The following is a 16,319-nucleotide window of genomic DNA, read 5'->3' as shown; positions in this document are numbered from 1 at the left end:
AGGTCCTGTTTTTCTTGGCTGAGTGGTGTTACTTCCTGTGGAGCACCACCTGACCCACAAAAAGGGCCCAGCTGTTTTTAGCAGGTTAGCCGAGCAGGACTAATGAACAGATAGTAAAAAGGTGCACTATTTTATCTGCAAGCACGTCCATCTTGCCAAGTCACGATGGGACAAAAATAACCTCCCACCACCTGATGAAGATGCACCAGAAGTTCAGGTCTCGTTGTTTCATTTCAAGTTTTCATAAGTAATTTGCAAGTCACTTCCAAGTCTTTCAGGTCTCTTGGAGAGTCAACTCCCTGAACAGTCCCAAGTCCCTGTTTTCATAGGACTCAGATCCTCTCTTCGGATTTGCTCACTGAGCTTTTGTTGCTAGAGCTGCAGAGAGAAGCCTGAGAGAGGAGATGTAAAACTAAACTGAGATTTTTTTTTTGATTATTAAAATGAAAAATATGTCTTCTTATTGATATCAACACTTCAGATAAAACACAGGATGTTTGTATCAAATCCTTTGTGCCCCTTATTGTTTCAGGGCTCTCTTCTGTTGTGAAGCCGTCCCACACCGGACAAAAGACAAGTGTATCACTGCAGTTAGGATATCAGCTCCTACTGGGACCGACTGATGTGCAGATGTTGAGCCTGAAGCACACAGTGCAGGAGCACCTGTCATAAAGGGCTCTGAACCACGCACCCTTTGGATTAAAAACAGTAACGTTTGTCCAAGGGTCTGGCTTATATCAACTGACCAGGCATCCAAACTGGACATATAATGTGGGGTCTCTTCAATCTACCTCACTTATCATAATAAGGCAGAAAAGAGAAAGTGGTGCAGAATAAAAGCTGCACATTTTGAGGGATGGCAAGTGCACCACCAAATGAGGTCAGATCAAGATCACAGTGCTTGTTTTCTTCCCTGCTGCTGCTTCCCTATATATCCAACCACATCCATAATGACAGTCCTACTACGCAGATCAAGGTCCTGGAATGTTTTGAATGTGGTCTGGACACGACTTTGACCAGATGTTCGGGACATCTATTTTGAACTTGAACCCTTTTCTCGGGGTGCTGCGGTCGACGCTCTGAAGAAACAGCATCTGACTCTGAACTCCAGAGTTGCTGCTGGTTAGGCTTTTCGGCGTTTTGTTTTCAAAACATGATTTGGAAAATGTGTGAGAAACACAGATGTTAATCAGCTCTGATCTGATCAAACCTGCTGATGTCAGTGGCCTATTTCCTTAAACCTCAACAGCTGAATTTCTTCAAAGAAACGTCCCGCGGCATTTGCATGGAATCATGTTTTATTATCACGGGTTATCATCTACAATTGCATGAATAAACAATATTACAACTTCACTTCCTCAGCATTTGCTCGTGGCAGTTTGTGAACACGGGGCACCAAAGCTTTTACATGAGAACTATTCATTTGAACAACTGTTCTTGGTCACGCTGTGCTAATCATGAGCACACAACCCCATGGCTTTCATGGTATCACAGCACGTCCGCAGGGTGTTCGAGTACCGTAAGAGCAACACAGTACATAAGTCCAGTGTTTGTGACTTTCACTGAAAGGGTTCTTTCTGTTAATGCCATTCAAACAGGGTCAAACACAGCAGCATCTCGCTCAGTTAATATTTCCCCCACTAATTATTGAAGAACTTTCATTATCTTGAGGGATTTTAGTTAAGATAACATTTTACTAAACAGATTTATTGCTGTGGCTGAAGAATCCAACAGCACAGGAGCTGCAGCAGTCACATCAACAAAGAAGTACTTAGAAAGAAATGGAAAGCAAAAGTTAAAACGATTACACAATCTGCCTGTTAGGTAAACTTTCTGGTTCAACTGTCACCTACTGTACTTATCACAGCTACTCTTGCATCCAGAGTTTCTATGCAATGAAGGATTTTGAGCAACTCTTAGGGAACAATCCCTTTAACCTCCAAATAAGTCAGTCAGATAATAAACAAATGACAGAAATTAAAGAATAAACCTGAATAAATGAGAGAAAAAATAAACATCTGCAGATGCTTTCTAATGATTTTAATACATTACTCTGAGTTATAACCTCTGGAGCCCTAAAATCTTACTAAGACAGTTTATGTTTGTTCCTGATATGTCAAACCACTCATGTTTCTTGTCTGGTTTGAACTCTGTTGCAGGAATCTCCAAAAAGAAATGATGGTGGGGGAAAAAATATATATGGATATACTTAATATTGAGGAACATCTTATCTTATTTTGTTAAGTCTACAGAGCGTGATATTACCTCATGGGTAAGTCCCAGGACATCTTGTGCTAAATGGCTTTCTGTTTCTTCAATTTCAACCGTGCAAATCTTTGGAGGTTGGTGAGTAAATGCCAACTGCAGCCAATCTGCCTTCAAAATCACAAGATGTTTGTGTGACCATCAAAACACAAAAACCATGTCTTTGAGAAAGTGTGTATCACTTGTGTTCAGTTGGGATGTGGGTTTCATGTCCGGGGGTTGAGAGCAGATACTGGGAGCTGTAAATGTGTCAGTGACATGTGAGAAGCTGATTGATTTCTAGATTAAATCAGGATCAATACTCGTGTTTGTACTATTGATGAGTCACGTGAACCCTACGATAAAACAGTGGGGGTGGGTGGGTCGTGCTTTTCTTGTCTTGACGGTGAATAAGGGATGTCTTCAGTCAGGACAGATGGATGTTTGTGTCTTCCATCCCTGTCTGGTCTTAACAAGCCCCTGCTGGCTTATCGTTAACACCAACCCACCAACTCCTCCACCCCTCAAAAAAAATACACACTTCACTTGGACACACAACTCCTTCCCAAGCAAAACACATGTGAAAACATCAGGACATGCACTAAAAGGACCCTGATTCATGATGACTCACCAAATTATTTGTCTAGACCGAAGAAAACTGAAGTGGGAAGGCTCAACTGGGAAAGAACATTTGATAGAAGGCCACGCTAACACGGTTGGAGGATGAAAAGATAAAGACTGGATTTTCTTTCATCCGTTTTTTTCTCCTTTAACTTTCCTTTTGATGTGTTTGACAACAGATTCAAGGCTGAATGCTAACATGCTACACAAACAGAGCTAAGACAAAATCCAGTTAAAGCAATACTGGTAGGTACATTTGTAGCCAGCTGTTGATGCTATGCTAACTTCCAACCAAACTGACATCAATCTTCTCTCTAACTCACAGCAAGAAAATGAATAAAGTGATTTTCCCAACATTTTGAGCAATTCCCCTGAGGTGCACATGGGTATTTTCTGAGCTAAGTCACCATTAGCGTAGCTTATGCATTTCCTTTCATGACATTCACAGCATGAGTCACTGCTTGTCAAAACAACTTTTCTATATCTAAATGTCTAACAGTGGAGGCCCTGAATGTGCACCAGAGATAACAGAGGGTGCAGGACAAAAACAGGCCTTCCCCACTGTATAACTGTGCTATCCAAACAGAGCACCAGAGGCTAATGACACGCTAAGCCAGCGACATTCAGCTCTGCAGCAGGGGAACAATCTGAAATGCTGCCTAGGAGGGAGCACCCCAGAGATGACAAAAAAAAGCCACCTAGCCCGTGAACAATGAGGCTTTTCTCTCAGCGCAGCCAGACTCAACCGGGCTTTGTTGCCAGAGACACCCCCCTCAACCACCCTCCACTGCTATCTGCTAAAATCTGCCTGTGCCTGTTGCTTTTGCTGCACGTGCAGTCTACAAAACAGCCAGTGATAAACCTAAACCAAAGTTAATGAACTAATTTATTATGAATAGCTGCAGCGTACTGACCTCGTCTCCACTGGCCAATCGGTGGGTCAGCTCCTTCAGGCTGCGCATCATCCTCTCATCCCTGAAGTCATACGGGAAGGTTTCCGTCCACTCCGTCAGGAGCTGAAGGATCTTGGGAGCGATTTTCCTGACTCTCATCTGAAAATGCAGGATAAACATAAGTAGTGAGTGAACAGAAGGGAGAAATATCTAGGATGTGAAGATTCACAGGTTCGAGTTCTGCTGGATCCACTGAATCCTAACTAACGCACACCTTGTCAGCTTGGGGATCGCTGAGTCTCTGCTGCTCCATGCACATGTGGCACACTTTGGACATGAGTTCATACGGGTGGATGAAGAGGCGAGAGCTGAGCAGGAAGGTGAAGATGTACGTCCTCTGTGGAGAGAAAAGACAATAAGTTTAATACAAAAGCAAAATCAAGATGAAAACTGCAAGTATGGGGGATTAAACTTTAAATCCCCGATGTGTGGAATTAAAAGGAGATACAAGAAGAAAAAAAGACTCAAAAAGAAAATGAAAGCAGCTTTGGCACTTAACAACGTCTCACTGCACCTCAGCTTCTCACAGAACAAAAAGGAAAAAGTCTTTACCTCTTTATTTCAAAAGAAACCAACAGGGATGTACAACAAAAAAACAAACCAAATACTCACATCTGGGTAATAATCTACAGTTGGGACCAAGTGGTGAATGAGGGCCTCCAGGGACCCGGACACCAGGTTGTTGTCATGGTAATAGAGGCCGGGGTAGCCTTCCTCCTTGGTCTGGTACAGGTTCTTGTTGTAGCTTCCTGTGTTCAGCTGCCCCGTGAATGGTGGTGTCTGAGGCATGTTGTCCTACAAGACAAAAAAAACCAACACAGGAAGAGTCAGTCAGGACTCCAGCGTCTCCTCTGATAGATATTTCAGCGCAGACGCTGATGCAGGATGTGCCAAACAAATCCAAAATAGCTCCCAGACACAAACGTAGACGGCAACGGTTTGTTTGGGAAATGGTTTGGATGCAGTCGACACCCTTCCTCCTCTGGATCCCTGCGGTCTATGTTAAGGTTTCAGGCTTTGGGTTTAGTTTATTTGTATGTGTAGGAGCTGAAGTAAAAACTGTGGTTGAGTTTTACGAGTCATCTGCGAGGAAACAAGAATAGACGGCTTACAGGCGCTTTGTTCGCTTCTGACCGAGCTTTACAGGAAACTGAACTCTTTACCCTTGGTAGCATTAGTGCTTAAAACTTAGCTCTGCAGGCTGATGTGTATCATCCACAGTCCATTAACATCAGCAGCAACAACCTTTAAGAGCTGAACAGATGAGGACTGCAGCTTTACACTGGTTACTATAAATGTGAAGTGGGGCCGTTCATTCACTCAGACCGTCTCCTCACTCACAAAGAGCCGCTGTTACAAAAGGAGCTCTGTGTATGAGCTTCAATATAAAAATGAAAGTACACCAACAACGTGTTAGAGCCTGTGAGAAACTCTGAATGTCATGCTGTGTGTGTGTGTGTGTGTGTGTGTGTGTGTGTGTGTGTGTGTGAATAAACCCCCCTGTAGGGTAGAACATGACAAGTGGAGGAGCACGTGTACAATCCTGCACCGCGGAGTGAGCACCACACGAACACTGATCAAAACGTTGCCATAGAAACTCGTTAAACTGCTCCCAGACTAATCCACAGGTTCAAAACAATCACAGCTTTGTCTGAGGCTGCACAATTCATCGCAATATCATCAATATCAAGTGCAACGTCCAAATCACAGGAGCTGCGGTTCAGTTCAGTTTTTTTTTTTTTTTTTTTGATAAAAAGGTGAAATGCATCACAACAGACCAGAAATTAAGCATTGTGTTGCTACGGAGACGCCCAGACCTACAAATCATACTCTCCAACCTGAAAGAAACAGGAGTGCCACAGAAAGCTCTGATGCCTGGTCAGATTTTAAATTCTTTGGTCAGATTTAAGTCAAATCCTCAAACTGGTCCTCACAAATATAGAACAACCACTGAACACACACTTTCCTCTGCCAGTCCTCCTGACCTCTGAACCTGGCACTTTGGCTCTGTCCCCTGCCAGGCAGACTTATGGCTAGGGAAACACAAAGAGCCTTTTCACACCGGGGGGGGGGGAGGTCGGAGCAGGTTTCAACAACCCCGCCCACCACACACACCCCCTCACATCTCCACCTCCTTGACAATATGCTGATCGATGGCTGCCTGCCGAGTCAGGAAGCCTTGAGGCTGATGCAATGCAGCGCTGCCAGGGACGGATACGGGGGATACAGGAGGTGTAAACGGCCCCTGGCATGAATAGTTCAAATAAATTTAGGGTTTCACTGTCCCGTGGTGGTGAGAGAAAAAAGTTCTAACACGCTCCCAGTCTTGAGTTTAACCTTTAAAAGTCACATGGCACGGTTCTGTTTGCCTCTGCAGGGTCAAAAGGTTTGGTACAGGGACCACAACAAACCCTGAGTATTCATAAGTTCACTTAAAGGCTCCGCCCACACGGGGCAAACCTCCCAGCCTCCCACTTTCACACACATGCCGCGCCATAATGCACGCGTGCACACACCGTCCGCCGGCATTATTCAGCGAGACAACCACGGACATTTCCATGAGAAAGACGAGTGTGAGGAGTCAGATCGCAGCAGCCCGAGCATCTGCTGCACCATGTGTCCTCCCCACACAGAGGGAGAGCCGGGGAGATCACGAGGCTGATGGGGGGGGGGCACACACACTGATACAAGTCAACCGGATCTTTGTTTACTCCTCTGAGGGGTTTCAGCTGAACCTACGAGCTCTTTTCTTAGCAGTGCTAAACCACAAACTCATTTAGCGCATCCCAGTCCGGCCCCAGATGTCTGCTGTCCACAGAGCCGCTCCGAGCACAGCACCCAGGTTCAGATGAAGAGCAGCAGGTGATCCAGCGCTGGGAACACGACTGCTCCACTGTTCCCAACTGGGATCTGAACCAAAAACCTCCCTGATCCCACGCTTTCTTTCCTAACCAGTAATCTGAAGAGGCGGGGGGGGGGGGGGGGGCGGAGGATGGTACAGTAATACTTACTTCATCATTTTTAGTACTTAAAGTAAACATGTAGGCTCCAGCTCCTCCAGTGTGAGGATTAATTATCATCCAGACGTGACTGTAAATACATTTTCTAAGTATTTCCACGCTCATAAGGTTACAGTTGGCTGGTTTGCAGGTTTTTAAGGAGAGCAAACTGGGAACCAGAATCAGCTGATGACCTGAGTTGTGGTATCAGAATCTGTATTTGGAAATAAGAGGACGTGTGGATCCCGAGCTGCAGCGCTGGTTAAACAGTTCACTCACTGCAGCCAGTGGTGGTGGGTATCCTCTCCCTCTCTGATGTCCCTGAAAACAATGTGGATGAATCTCCTGCTGCCAGGGGGAGGTGGGGCTCTTTCAAGATAAAACCTGTGTCTAAAACAAACAAAAAAAAACTCCCTTGGAAAGGGGAAACCATGAGATCAGATGCTGCACTTTGTCCTCCCCTCTAATCTCTGTCTCCTCAGTCTGAGCAGCACTTCTGCCTCACAGCCCATGGAGGTCAGCACCAAGTGTTAAATCTCATATAGGTTGCTTTATAGATGCTCCTGCTCGTCCTGACTTTTAAAAAAACATTGTCTAAGCTTCAAATATTTGACATTGTGTCTTAAATCTAAATAAGGTTTGACTTATAAAGATTCGGGCCACTTGTGCTGTCAATCAGGCTACATCCTAAAAACTCAGTTTGGTTTGGTTTTGTACAGCAAGTGGATACTGCTACCACCACCACCACCTCCATCAGCATCTGTGCAGTAAAGCCCACAGTGTGTGTCCTCCTGTCCTGCCAGCTGCAGCCTTCATTATAATCCTTAACACAAGACGCAGGATGCTCATAGGCAGCAACAACTGAGACACACTGATTTACATTTGGCTTCCAGGTGTCGTGTGTAGTAGTCGTAGTGGTGGAGGGGCCACGTGTCGGGGGTCCTGGGGCCCCACTAAAGCAAACCCTCAGCACGCTGCTGTTGTTTTTACCGTGGCCGCAGGCGGAGCAGCAGCTGAAGGTAAACAAACAAAATGCAGAAGCTTGCCACTGGACTTTAAGGGGGGGGGGGTTGTTTAGGGTTGTTTAGATTGGAGGGCTGGTTTTAATTATAGCCTTGCTGGCTGTGTGTGTGTGTGTGTGTGTGTGTGTGTGTGTGTGTAACCACCTACCTCAATATATAAATGAATTCTCGTTCAGACTTAAATTGGATTTAAAAGCATTGAGACATTGAAATTCCTCTTATCAAGGCCACAACCTTCAAACTGTGATATTCTTTAAATATTCAAACTCTGGTCTATTTTTACACTCACACACTCTGTTCCTACTTCTGCTATTGGCTGAGGACTCGAGTGCTGATTGTCACATGGCGGTGAGTCTCCGGGATGGTTGCCTGGCTCCGGAGCTGACTCAGGGGTAACTCGTGGTAACCTTAAGGTCTGGGACTTTCTCCACTCCTGATATTTAGGTGGCACAGTCACCTGAAACAAGCAGCTCAAAAATGAAACTAAATACTGATCCTGTGCTGCAACATTTGGAGGTTAAATACGCCTTCGCTTTGTGGGGGAAATTGTGAAACAGGATGACATGGGCTTGCGAAACCCCAAACCTCCCCAGGCAAATGTCACATTAGGAGTAAAAACCCCCAGCGTTTACCTGAAATCACCTTCAGGCTGCAGAGTCATCAATGACATGTGTTTTCAGGTAATTTTGTCTCTAAACGTATGGGTGGAGCCGCTTCCCCCCCAGAGAGAAAATTATGGAGTCTGGCCTCTTGCTTTGCCCAAAATACAAGTCATCAAGCAGCCTACCGAGGCTCTTCCTGCCCTGCCCGCGGTGTTTACGGCTGCTCGTGATGAGCAGCCATCAGCAGTTCAGAGGCTGTAAAGGGGGGAAAAAAGCCTGAACACACAGGTTATCATTCCCGCGCTCCACTAAAAGTCCGCCATCAGCCAGGCACTTTTCTGATGCTGAGAAATATCTAAGATCTTCCTGCAGCCGCTGAGGAGCTCACGGGTCAGAGCAGCGGGCGGGGTGTAATAAAACAGCCCTTAAACCAATAACAGCAGTGGGGCTGAGAAGCAGGAGCTGGGGAGGAAAAGTAGAATTTTTTTTTATTTTTTTTTTATTGGGACTAGAGAAGGAGGCTGTAACAGTGAGGGAATGTGATCCTGGCACAGAGACACTTTGAGGGGGCAGCAGTAAATCAAGGCCCCCCCTCCACTGCGTAAACACTGAAAGGCCTGAGGAATCTCACTCATCCGTGGCTTGAGGAAATGAGGGTGAGCGATAGCCGAGTGGCTGCGCAGGAGGGTGAAGAGGCCACGGTGGGACAGTGGGAGCAGTCTAAGTGAGGCCGGCTGGTTGGTGGCGTTGTTTGAAGCTGGTGTGTGGTCAAACTAAACAAGGCTGAAGGGTTTTAAGTAGAAATGCACCTGTCTGAAGGCTGGTGTACACGTCTGCACAGGACTGGTGCAGGTAGCCAACGCCACTGTGGGCAACTAGCTGGCAAAGCAGTGGGTTCCGGTGCCAGAGCCACTGCGCGCGTGCTTCAAACAACACTGACTGAAACTGAGACGATCAGATCGGAGATGCTACAGAGCAGGGGACACGGTGGGTTAAATCCTAAAATTCATATCACAATACAGTCCAGCAAGTATCGCAATATACGATGTTATCATGTGGGGAGGGTTCAAGGTTCATAGATTTATTCGTCACATGCCAAGGTGCAATGTGCAGAGAGCAAAGCAGTGAAATGAGTTGGGTTTTTTTTCCTCTTTTCAATATTATGACTAATCTGGCATTTGGCAGGAAATATGATCAATATGGCCATGCTGTAAATTCAACGCAGAAATTTAAATTGGCCTTTGAGGGGACCAATCAAAAGTGGGAAAAACACATCTTTCCGTCCAACCCATCAACCAGAAACAGCTTGAATTTTACGTACTGACAAATTATGGAAGAAAAAAAAATCATATATTACAACTTTAGAGTAGAAAACAGACTCCAACTCACACAGACCACAGAAGAGAGCGCTCACCACAGATGAATCACTGTCTCATTTAACCTCTTCAACCCCACTGCCCCGCCAGGGGGTCGATCAGCAAGAACTGACGCTGTGCAGTTTAACTTTGTTCAAAACCACAGAACTTTATTTATAATTATAGTGGAGATCCCAGAGATGTCAGAGTGGCTTTGGGGATAAAGACGTCTTAAGTTTCTGGGTTTTGACAAAGATTCTTCAGGGGAAAAGCTAAAGTTATAAACTGATATCTTGATGCAGGCAATGTGGGAACTGTGTTACACAATTTGTTCATTTTACTATCCATCCATCAGCCTGATTAGGATGTAACAGTCGCCCTCAGAAAGAACCCAAAGACCCCGTTACTGCTGTCGTCTGGATCATGATGATATAACACAGAAAGCTGACTCTTTCCCAACCTTTCCTCGCATCTTCTGATGTCTCAGAAACAGGAGAACATGGACACTTTCCAGGCAACTCTTTCCAGAGCCTGAGCACCACCACAGAGGTGACACATTAACCATCCAGCAACCACATCACTCACAGCTCCTCCACCTTTTTTCACTGCGTTTACAGCAGTGATGAGTGCTCTAACACTATCTTGATTCAGGTTAGTGTTTGCAGCTGTTGCACTGGAGTGAGAAAAATCACAGCTTCCATATAGGATTGTGTCACCTGGTGTCATCAGTCCTTGACACTACACATCCTGCACAGCAGAAACAACAACCTTTATGGCTTCAACGTCTGATCCTTGCATCAAAACAGGTCAAAATTTCACCAGACACCAGGGAAGTTGATGATGAAAAACATCTAACAGCTAAATTTCAACTTATGTTCTGATGCAAGTATCTGTGCCTCTGAATAAACCAGTGAACCAGTGAAATGGGGACATTTTGGGACCTAATTCCAGAAGCCTCTCGTCTGGGAAATTCTGGACCTAAATGTTTTCTCTGTAAGTACAGATTTAATAATTTACAAGTTTTTAAGTATATGTTGCAAATTCAGCCCAGAAAACACTCTGGAGAATGGAAATTTGAACATATTCAATGATAAAACTCCATAGTCTGTGTGATATGATGAAAAGCACCAGAACTGCTACTAAACAGACTTCATGGTGAGATTATTTTAGCCCTCATTTGATAAATGCCTGGACGTTTTGTGACCTGCCAGTCAATAACTGAGTGCTGGCTCAGGTTTGAGTGACAGATTGGAGCACAGCTCAGCTGCAGCTGTGACTACACTTCTTTTATTTCCCAAAGCTCTGCAGACTACACACATTTCTATCTACAACTGCATCGCTGCTTTCACCAAACATCAGCCTCCGACACATAAAATATACCCATATTTCATGACAGGAGACTTCCCATTTCCCCAAAGCCTGCATTAGCAAAACCAAAGCCCAGCACAAGCTCCACAGTACAGTAGCTACCGTGTAATCCACAGCAACAATAACTCATTCAAGCAGCAGAGGCTCCCTCACATTGTCCTGCCCAATCACCAATAAACCGATTTACCATGTCAGCACATTAAGGGAAACCCACATGCATGCCTGTAATACAGAGCAGGAGCACGGAGAGCCAAGGAGGACAGGCCGGAGTCACTCAGGAGAGATGCGGGATTAACTTCACTGATCCCTCGCTGTCTTGCGGGAGAGAGGAGACGGGGAGGAGGGGAGGGGGAATCCTCTTAGCCAGAGGGTAGTGGGGGTTAAAAATAGTCCGCCATTGACACTGATTTCAAAAATCCCATTATTAAGGTACATTGTGGGGGTCAGTTAGTGAGAATGAGAAGACAGAAGCAGCAATGTGGGCATCATCGCCCATGTTTGCTTTGGTTCCTGAGGATAAAGATGTGGACAAAGTCAATAAGAGCGCAGCGCTAAAACTGCAAAGAGCAGATCAATTTAAACATCACAGACTCAAGATCAGATCGAAATAACTGCAGTCGAGCTGTGGAGAGAGTCGCTGAGGATTCAGTCATATTCATAAATGCTGCCTCAGTCCTCTCTGGCTGCAAATAAAGTGCGCTCCGCCACCTGCGCGCATTGTGGAGCGGCTCCACCGTCTCCAGGCGGCACACACCCCCAGTGAAAGCCCTCAAACACAGAGCAAATCCTCACAGCTCACCTGTACGAGCAGCAATCCAGGTGCACAGTCCCCTCGTATCCTTTCCCGAAATGTGAGAAACAGCCTTTCAACAGCCGAGACTTTCTCCTTTCTTTACATGTGAATGACGCCCCGGTGGAAGCCCGCAGATAACGCGCCCGCTCCGCTCACCGCAGCATCTTTCACGTGTGGATAAATGCAAGGACGCAAAACGAGTATTCCCTGTTTTCAGAGCAGCGGGAGCAACAGCGGGTTCGCTGGGAGGAGGAGAAGCCGCATGAGGGAGAGAGAGCTCCGGCTGTGTGCGCTCCGCCGCCGCCTTCTGTTGTGTGTGCGCTCCGGAGCCGAGCACAGCCTCAAGACTGTGCTGAGAGGGAGAGGCAGCAGCCAATCAGAGCACAGAACTCCCCGCTCACTCCCCCCTCCCTCCTCGTTTTCAATTTCATTTCTCTGTCTCCTCACTCACTTTCCCACTAAGACGTTTTTTCCATCTGTATCTGTCGCAACCTTCCTCTTATCTTTCACTTCTGCATTCAGTTCGTTGTAGCCTATTGTCAAGAATTTCAGGTGAACATTAAAATAGAACTATAATAATAGTAATAATAATAGACTGACTACTAGTATGTGTCTGATGGTTAGTTTGGTGAAATTAGAAATGCAGGTCATTAAAGGTTTAGAGATCTGGTCCTGTTCTTGGGAATAAACTTAATGAGCCAAGCTGAATTCTGATACTGTCTGCAGATGTCCTCTCTGTTCACCTGTGATTTATATCTGTGCAGAGGATGTTGGGTCTTTAAGGTCTAAAAAAGGTCTTTTCATACTCAATTTCCCAATTTCTGCAGTTTTTTCACACATCAGTTACATTTATCAAACACATATACTGAAAATGAGCCCTGTGACAGCAACAGCAGAATTTCCCTCAGCTTAAAAAAAAAATGCTGTAAAGTGGATTTCTCTAACACAAGTGACCAAACATGACGCAGTTTGCTGGAACAACATGGTGGAGAGAGTTATTGTTTTTGTTGCTAACATTCTGATAGCACACTGTTTATCATGTTTGCAATCTTAGTTTAGCGTGTTAGCATGCTAACATTTGCTAATTAGGACGAAACACATAATTAAAACTGAAGCTGATGGTGAATGTCATTAGTTACGCAGGTTGTTCATGAACCTAACCACTGGACAGATTCAAACTTTAACCTGATGATGGGACATGTTGAAAAATGCCATTTTAAGTTAACAAAGACAGTAGGATTCATCCTCTGGGGACAATCAATGACTGAACCAAATTTAATGGCAATTCAAATTAAGTCTGGACCAAAGTGGTTGACTGTGCCACTAAAAACTTAAAACACAACCATGATGACATGGCAATAATTATAATAAAATGCTCTGCAATATAAGGCTATATGTATCCTGTCCTGTATATTTAGTGTTGTATATTTCCATTGTTACCTGCCATTGAGCTACAGAGCAAAATTAGCTCTAAGATAACAAGGTTGCAAGCTCACACTCACCCTCTTGACCTCCCTCTCTTGCCCCCTTCCCCATTTACCCCTCCTTTCTCCCATTTTCTCTCTCCTCTCCTCATCACCATCCCTCCCTCCGCCCTTTTCCATTTTGCATGTCTACATGACAGGTTATGTAAATTGAAGCTTTGCTAACACCAATAGAGACAAATTATATCAGTGGAAAAGCTGTAGCATAAAATGAAGCGAGCAGCTCAGTCGCTTCCTCCGCCCCCGACACAATAAAACGTCCTGTTTAGTTCTTCAAACTGACTGTGATGTTCATTGTTTGCTCAAATAATTCAAGATGACAGAGTAGGAGACGTCTCAAAAGGAAGCTGCCATTGGCAGGGAAATGAAAAACGTTGGCTCACATTATATCAAAGTCCAAAACGGGGCTGAATTATTGGATTTCTGATAAAAAAAAATAATAATAGTGTGTACGGATTAAATGAAATATTCATGCAAACCACAATCGTATTTAAATGACAACTGTATTAAATCCTTTGATGCAGTGTTCTCTGGCAAACCCTAATCTTGGCAGTGTCACTGAGCTCTATGTGCTGAGTTATAAAGGGCCATTGTGTGATTATTAGTTTAGTCATCTTAATGTAGCTTTTATTTAACCAGGCATCTACAATGAGGAGCAATTGGCTGTGCAAGAGACTGTAAATTACGTTCAATATCTGCAGTAAATATGTCATACTGTATTCTCACACAAAAGACTAGATTTATTTGTTCAGATATTACCTGACTGTTCTTATTATCTCTAAACAACAGCAAACAGGCTTCTTTCAGAGACGCTTCACTATAGTTAAATCAGTTAAAACAGGAAATAAATGTGACCTCTCCAAAGACTACATACTGGATGTTTGTTTAGGCAGAGAATCATTTGTGCTTGACTGACTTCCTCCACACACAGAGTAATAAGCCATGGTAAAATAACAGCAAATCATCCCAAATCTTGTCAACATGCAGAGGTATTACGTAATCTGGGATTAGTGCAGATTTACGTATATGCAGTAATCCAGCTTTTCTCTCGCTTAAATGACTGCACAGAGTTTGACCACAAACATCGGGATGGCAGTCATTATGTTGGACACTGCGGGACACAAACACAATATGTGTGCAGACACTACAAAGAATGGTCGGGGCTGAACCAAGTGTACCAAGTGTCACTTCAAATGTAAATTCAACTTTGTTTCTCATATACTGCAGCACAAACAACAGCAAACACTCCACTTTATGATTACAGCTGATCAAGAAGCCATATAATTTTGCACATTTAGAAAGCATTAATAAGTCCTTGAGCCAATCATTTTAAGTTTGGGTATTTGTTTTTTTATTAAGGCTGTGGTCGATCTCACTTTTGGATCATCTTTCTTAACAATTCACTACCTGAAATGATGCTGAATGTGACAGAAGAGCAGGTTACCAGCATTAAAAGCAACCATATTAAGAAGAGGAATAGCAAAGCCCATGAAAAGACCAAACCCAACATTGTGTTAGTCCATCTCTCAATGCTTTCTGGTTTCCTGACCCTGTCTGTGGCTCAAAGTACCAACTCCATGTGTTTATACTGAGGACATGAATCTTTAAAGGTCCCATACAGTCTAAAGGTAGATGTCCAGGTCTTTTTATTATAAAGCAGGTCTAGGTTCTTTATTAATACTGTGAAAGTATCAAAGCCTCAGTCCACAGAGAAATGCACACAGAAACTGAACCTTAAAACGAGCTATTAAGGCTTCTGTGACTTTGTGATGTCACAACAAAGCGGTCTCCGCCCTCAGTCATGCCCCAATCCGCAGGATTGGTTTCTGTGAATGTTTACCTGAAATCTGCTGTTTTTATTCCATCACTCAGAGCCTCTCTTTTGATTGGCTCACTGACCTGTTTTTAGTAGAGCCCCAGAGAGAAGCCTGAGAGGAGATGTAAAACTACACTGACGTTTTTTGTTTTTTTTTGGTACTTAAAACCACAAATATGTCTTCTTATGGATATCAACACTTCAAATAAAACATAGGAAAAGAGATCTTTAAAAACAACTCACAATTATGTAGTTGGATTTTTATAAAAGGCTCAGTAATGATGATGTTTCTCAACCAGGAGTCAATCGTTCATTTGGCGGGGACTATTTTCAGTGGTGGATCAATACACAGTTGGTGCTTTAGAGAGTATTTGGAGCAGAAGGATGGAGTATGTGAGGCTGGGCCAAAATTAATGTGATAGTGTGTGTTCATGGTAATGAAGGAGCATGTCACCCTGAGCAACAGTGTGAGTTACTGATGGTTTTTAATAAATCAGGACAACAATGGAGCGCCACGGCACAGCAGAAAAAGATATATCAGGATTTGGATACACAGATAATAGTTGTTATTAGGATTAACTCATTGTTGGAGTTGTTTTTTTCATTTGAAATAAAAAAAAAAACACAATATCAGCAGCCTTATCTGGTTTTAAACATGTTTGTAAAACACAGTACCAGCCTGACCAGTGTTGATTACAGTCTGGTTTTAGCATTTGAAAAAGTCAAAGGAAGTGGGGCTTTTCTTTTCATCTCGTTCACACTCTACCTTCAGGGCAGCCTGTGTTGAATGGCCCAGTCAAAGATTTCCAGTTTGTCTATTCAGGTAACAATCAGGAGGCAGCTACAGCCACAGCCTAGAGCTTTAATAAATTGGATTCTGAGTGCGAGTTTCAAGCAGGAGCAAAATTCCCATCACAGAGAAGGGATATTCTTGTGTAGCTCTTATGGATGAGTTCAAGCTTTCACAGCAAAAAATAGATCACAAATCAATACAGTCATGGAACTGTAAAAAGGTACAAGATGTCCACATGCATTCATTAACATGCTGTGTGACTCAAGACA

General features: G+C 44.1%; 1 protein-coding gene across 3 annotated transcripts in view; it reads right to left on the bottom strand.

Annotated features, from left to right (window-relative positions):
• rasgef1ba (RasGEF domain family, member 1Ba) overlaps positions 1-16,319 on the bottom strand; it is a 119,295-nt gene that overhangs the window by 18,783 nt on the left and 84,193 nt on the right. For 2 of the 3 annotated variants that reach the window (XM_071483948.1, XM_071483949.1), the window contains 3 exons: positions 4,431-4,613; positions 4,033-4,155; positions 3,780-3,917 (listed from right to left, as the gene is read on the bottom strand). In XM_071483948.1, coding sequence (XP_071340049.1) covers positions 3,780-3,917; positions 4,033-4,155; positions 4,431-4,613 — 444 coding nt within the window. Of the gene's footprint in view, positions 1-3,779; positions 3,918-4,032; positions 4,156-4,430; positions 4,614-11,963; positions 12,289-16,319 lie in introns of those variants that run through there. The other variant, XM_071483951.1, reaches the window with a different exon arrangement.

Source organism: Trachinotus anak, unplaced genomic scaffold (genome assembly GCF_046630095.1).
Source record: "Trachinotus anak isolate AG129_WGS33_773 ecotype Australia unplaced genomic scaffold, CSIRO_AGI_Tana_v1 ptg000008l, whole genome shotgun sequence".
Lineage (NCBI taxonomy): Eukaryota > Metazoa > Chordata > Actinopteri > Carangiformes > Carangidae > Trachinotus > Trachinotus anak.
Note: the sequence above shows the minus strand (reverse complement) of the source record. Positions and strands in the feature narration are given on the sequence as shown.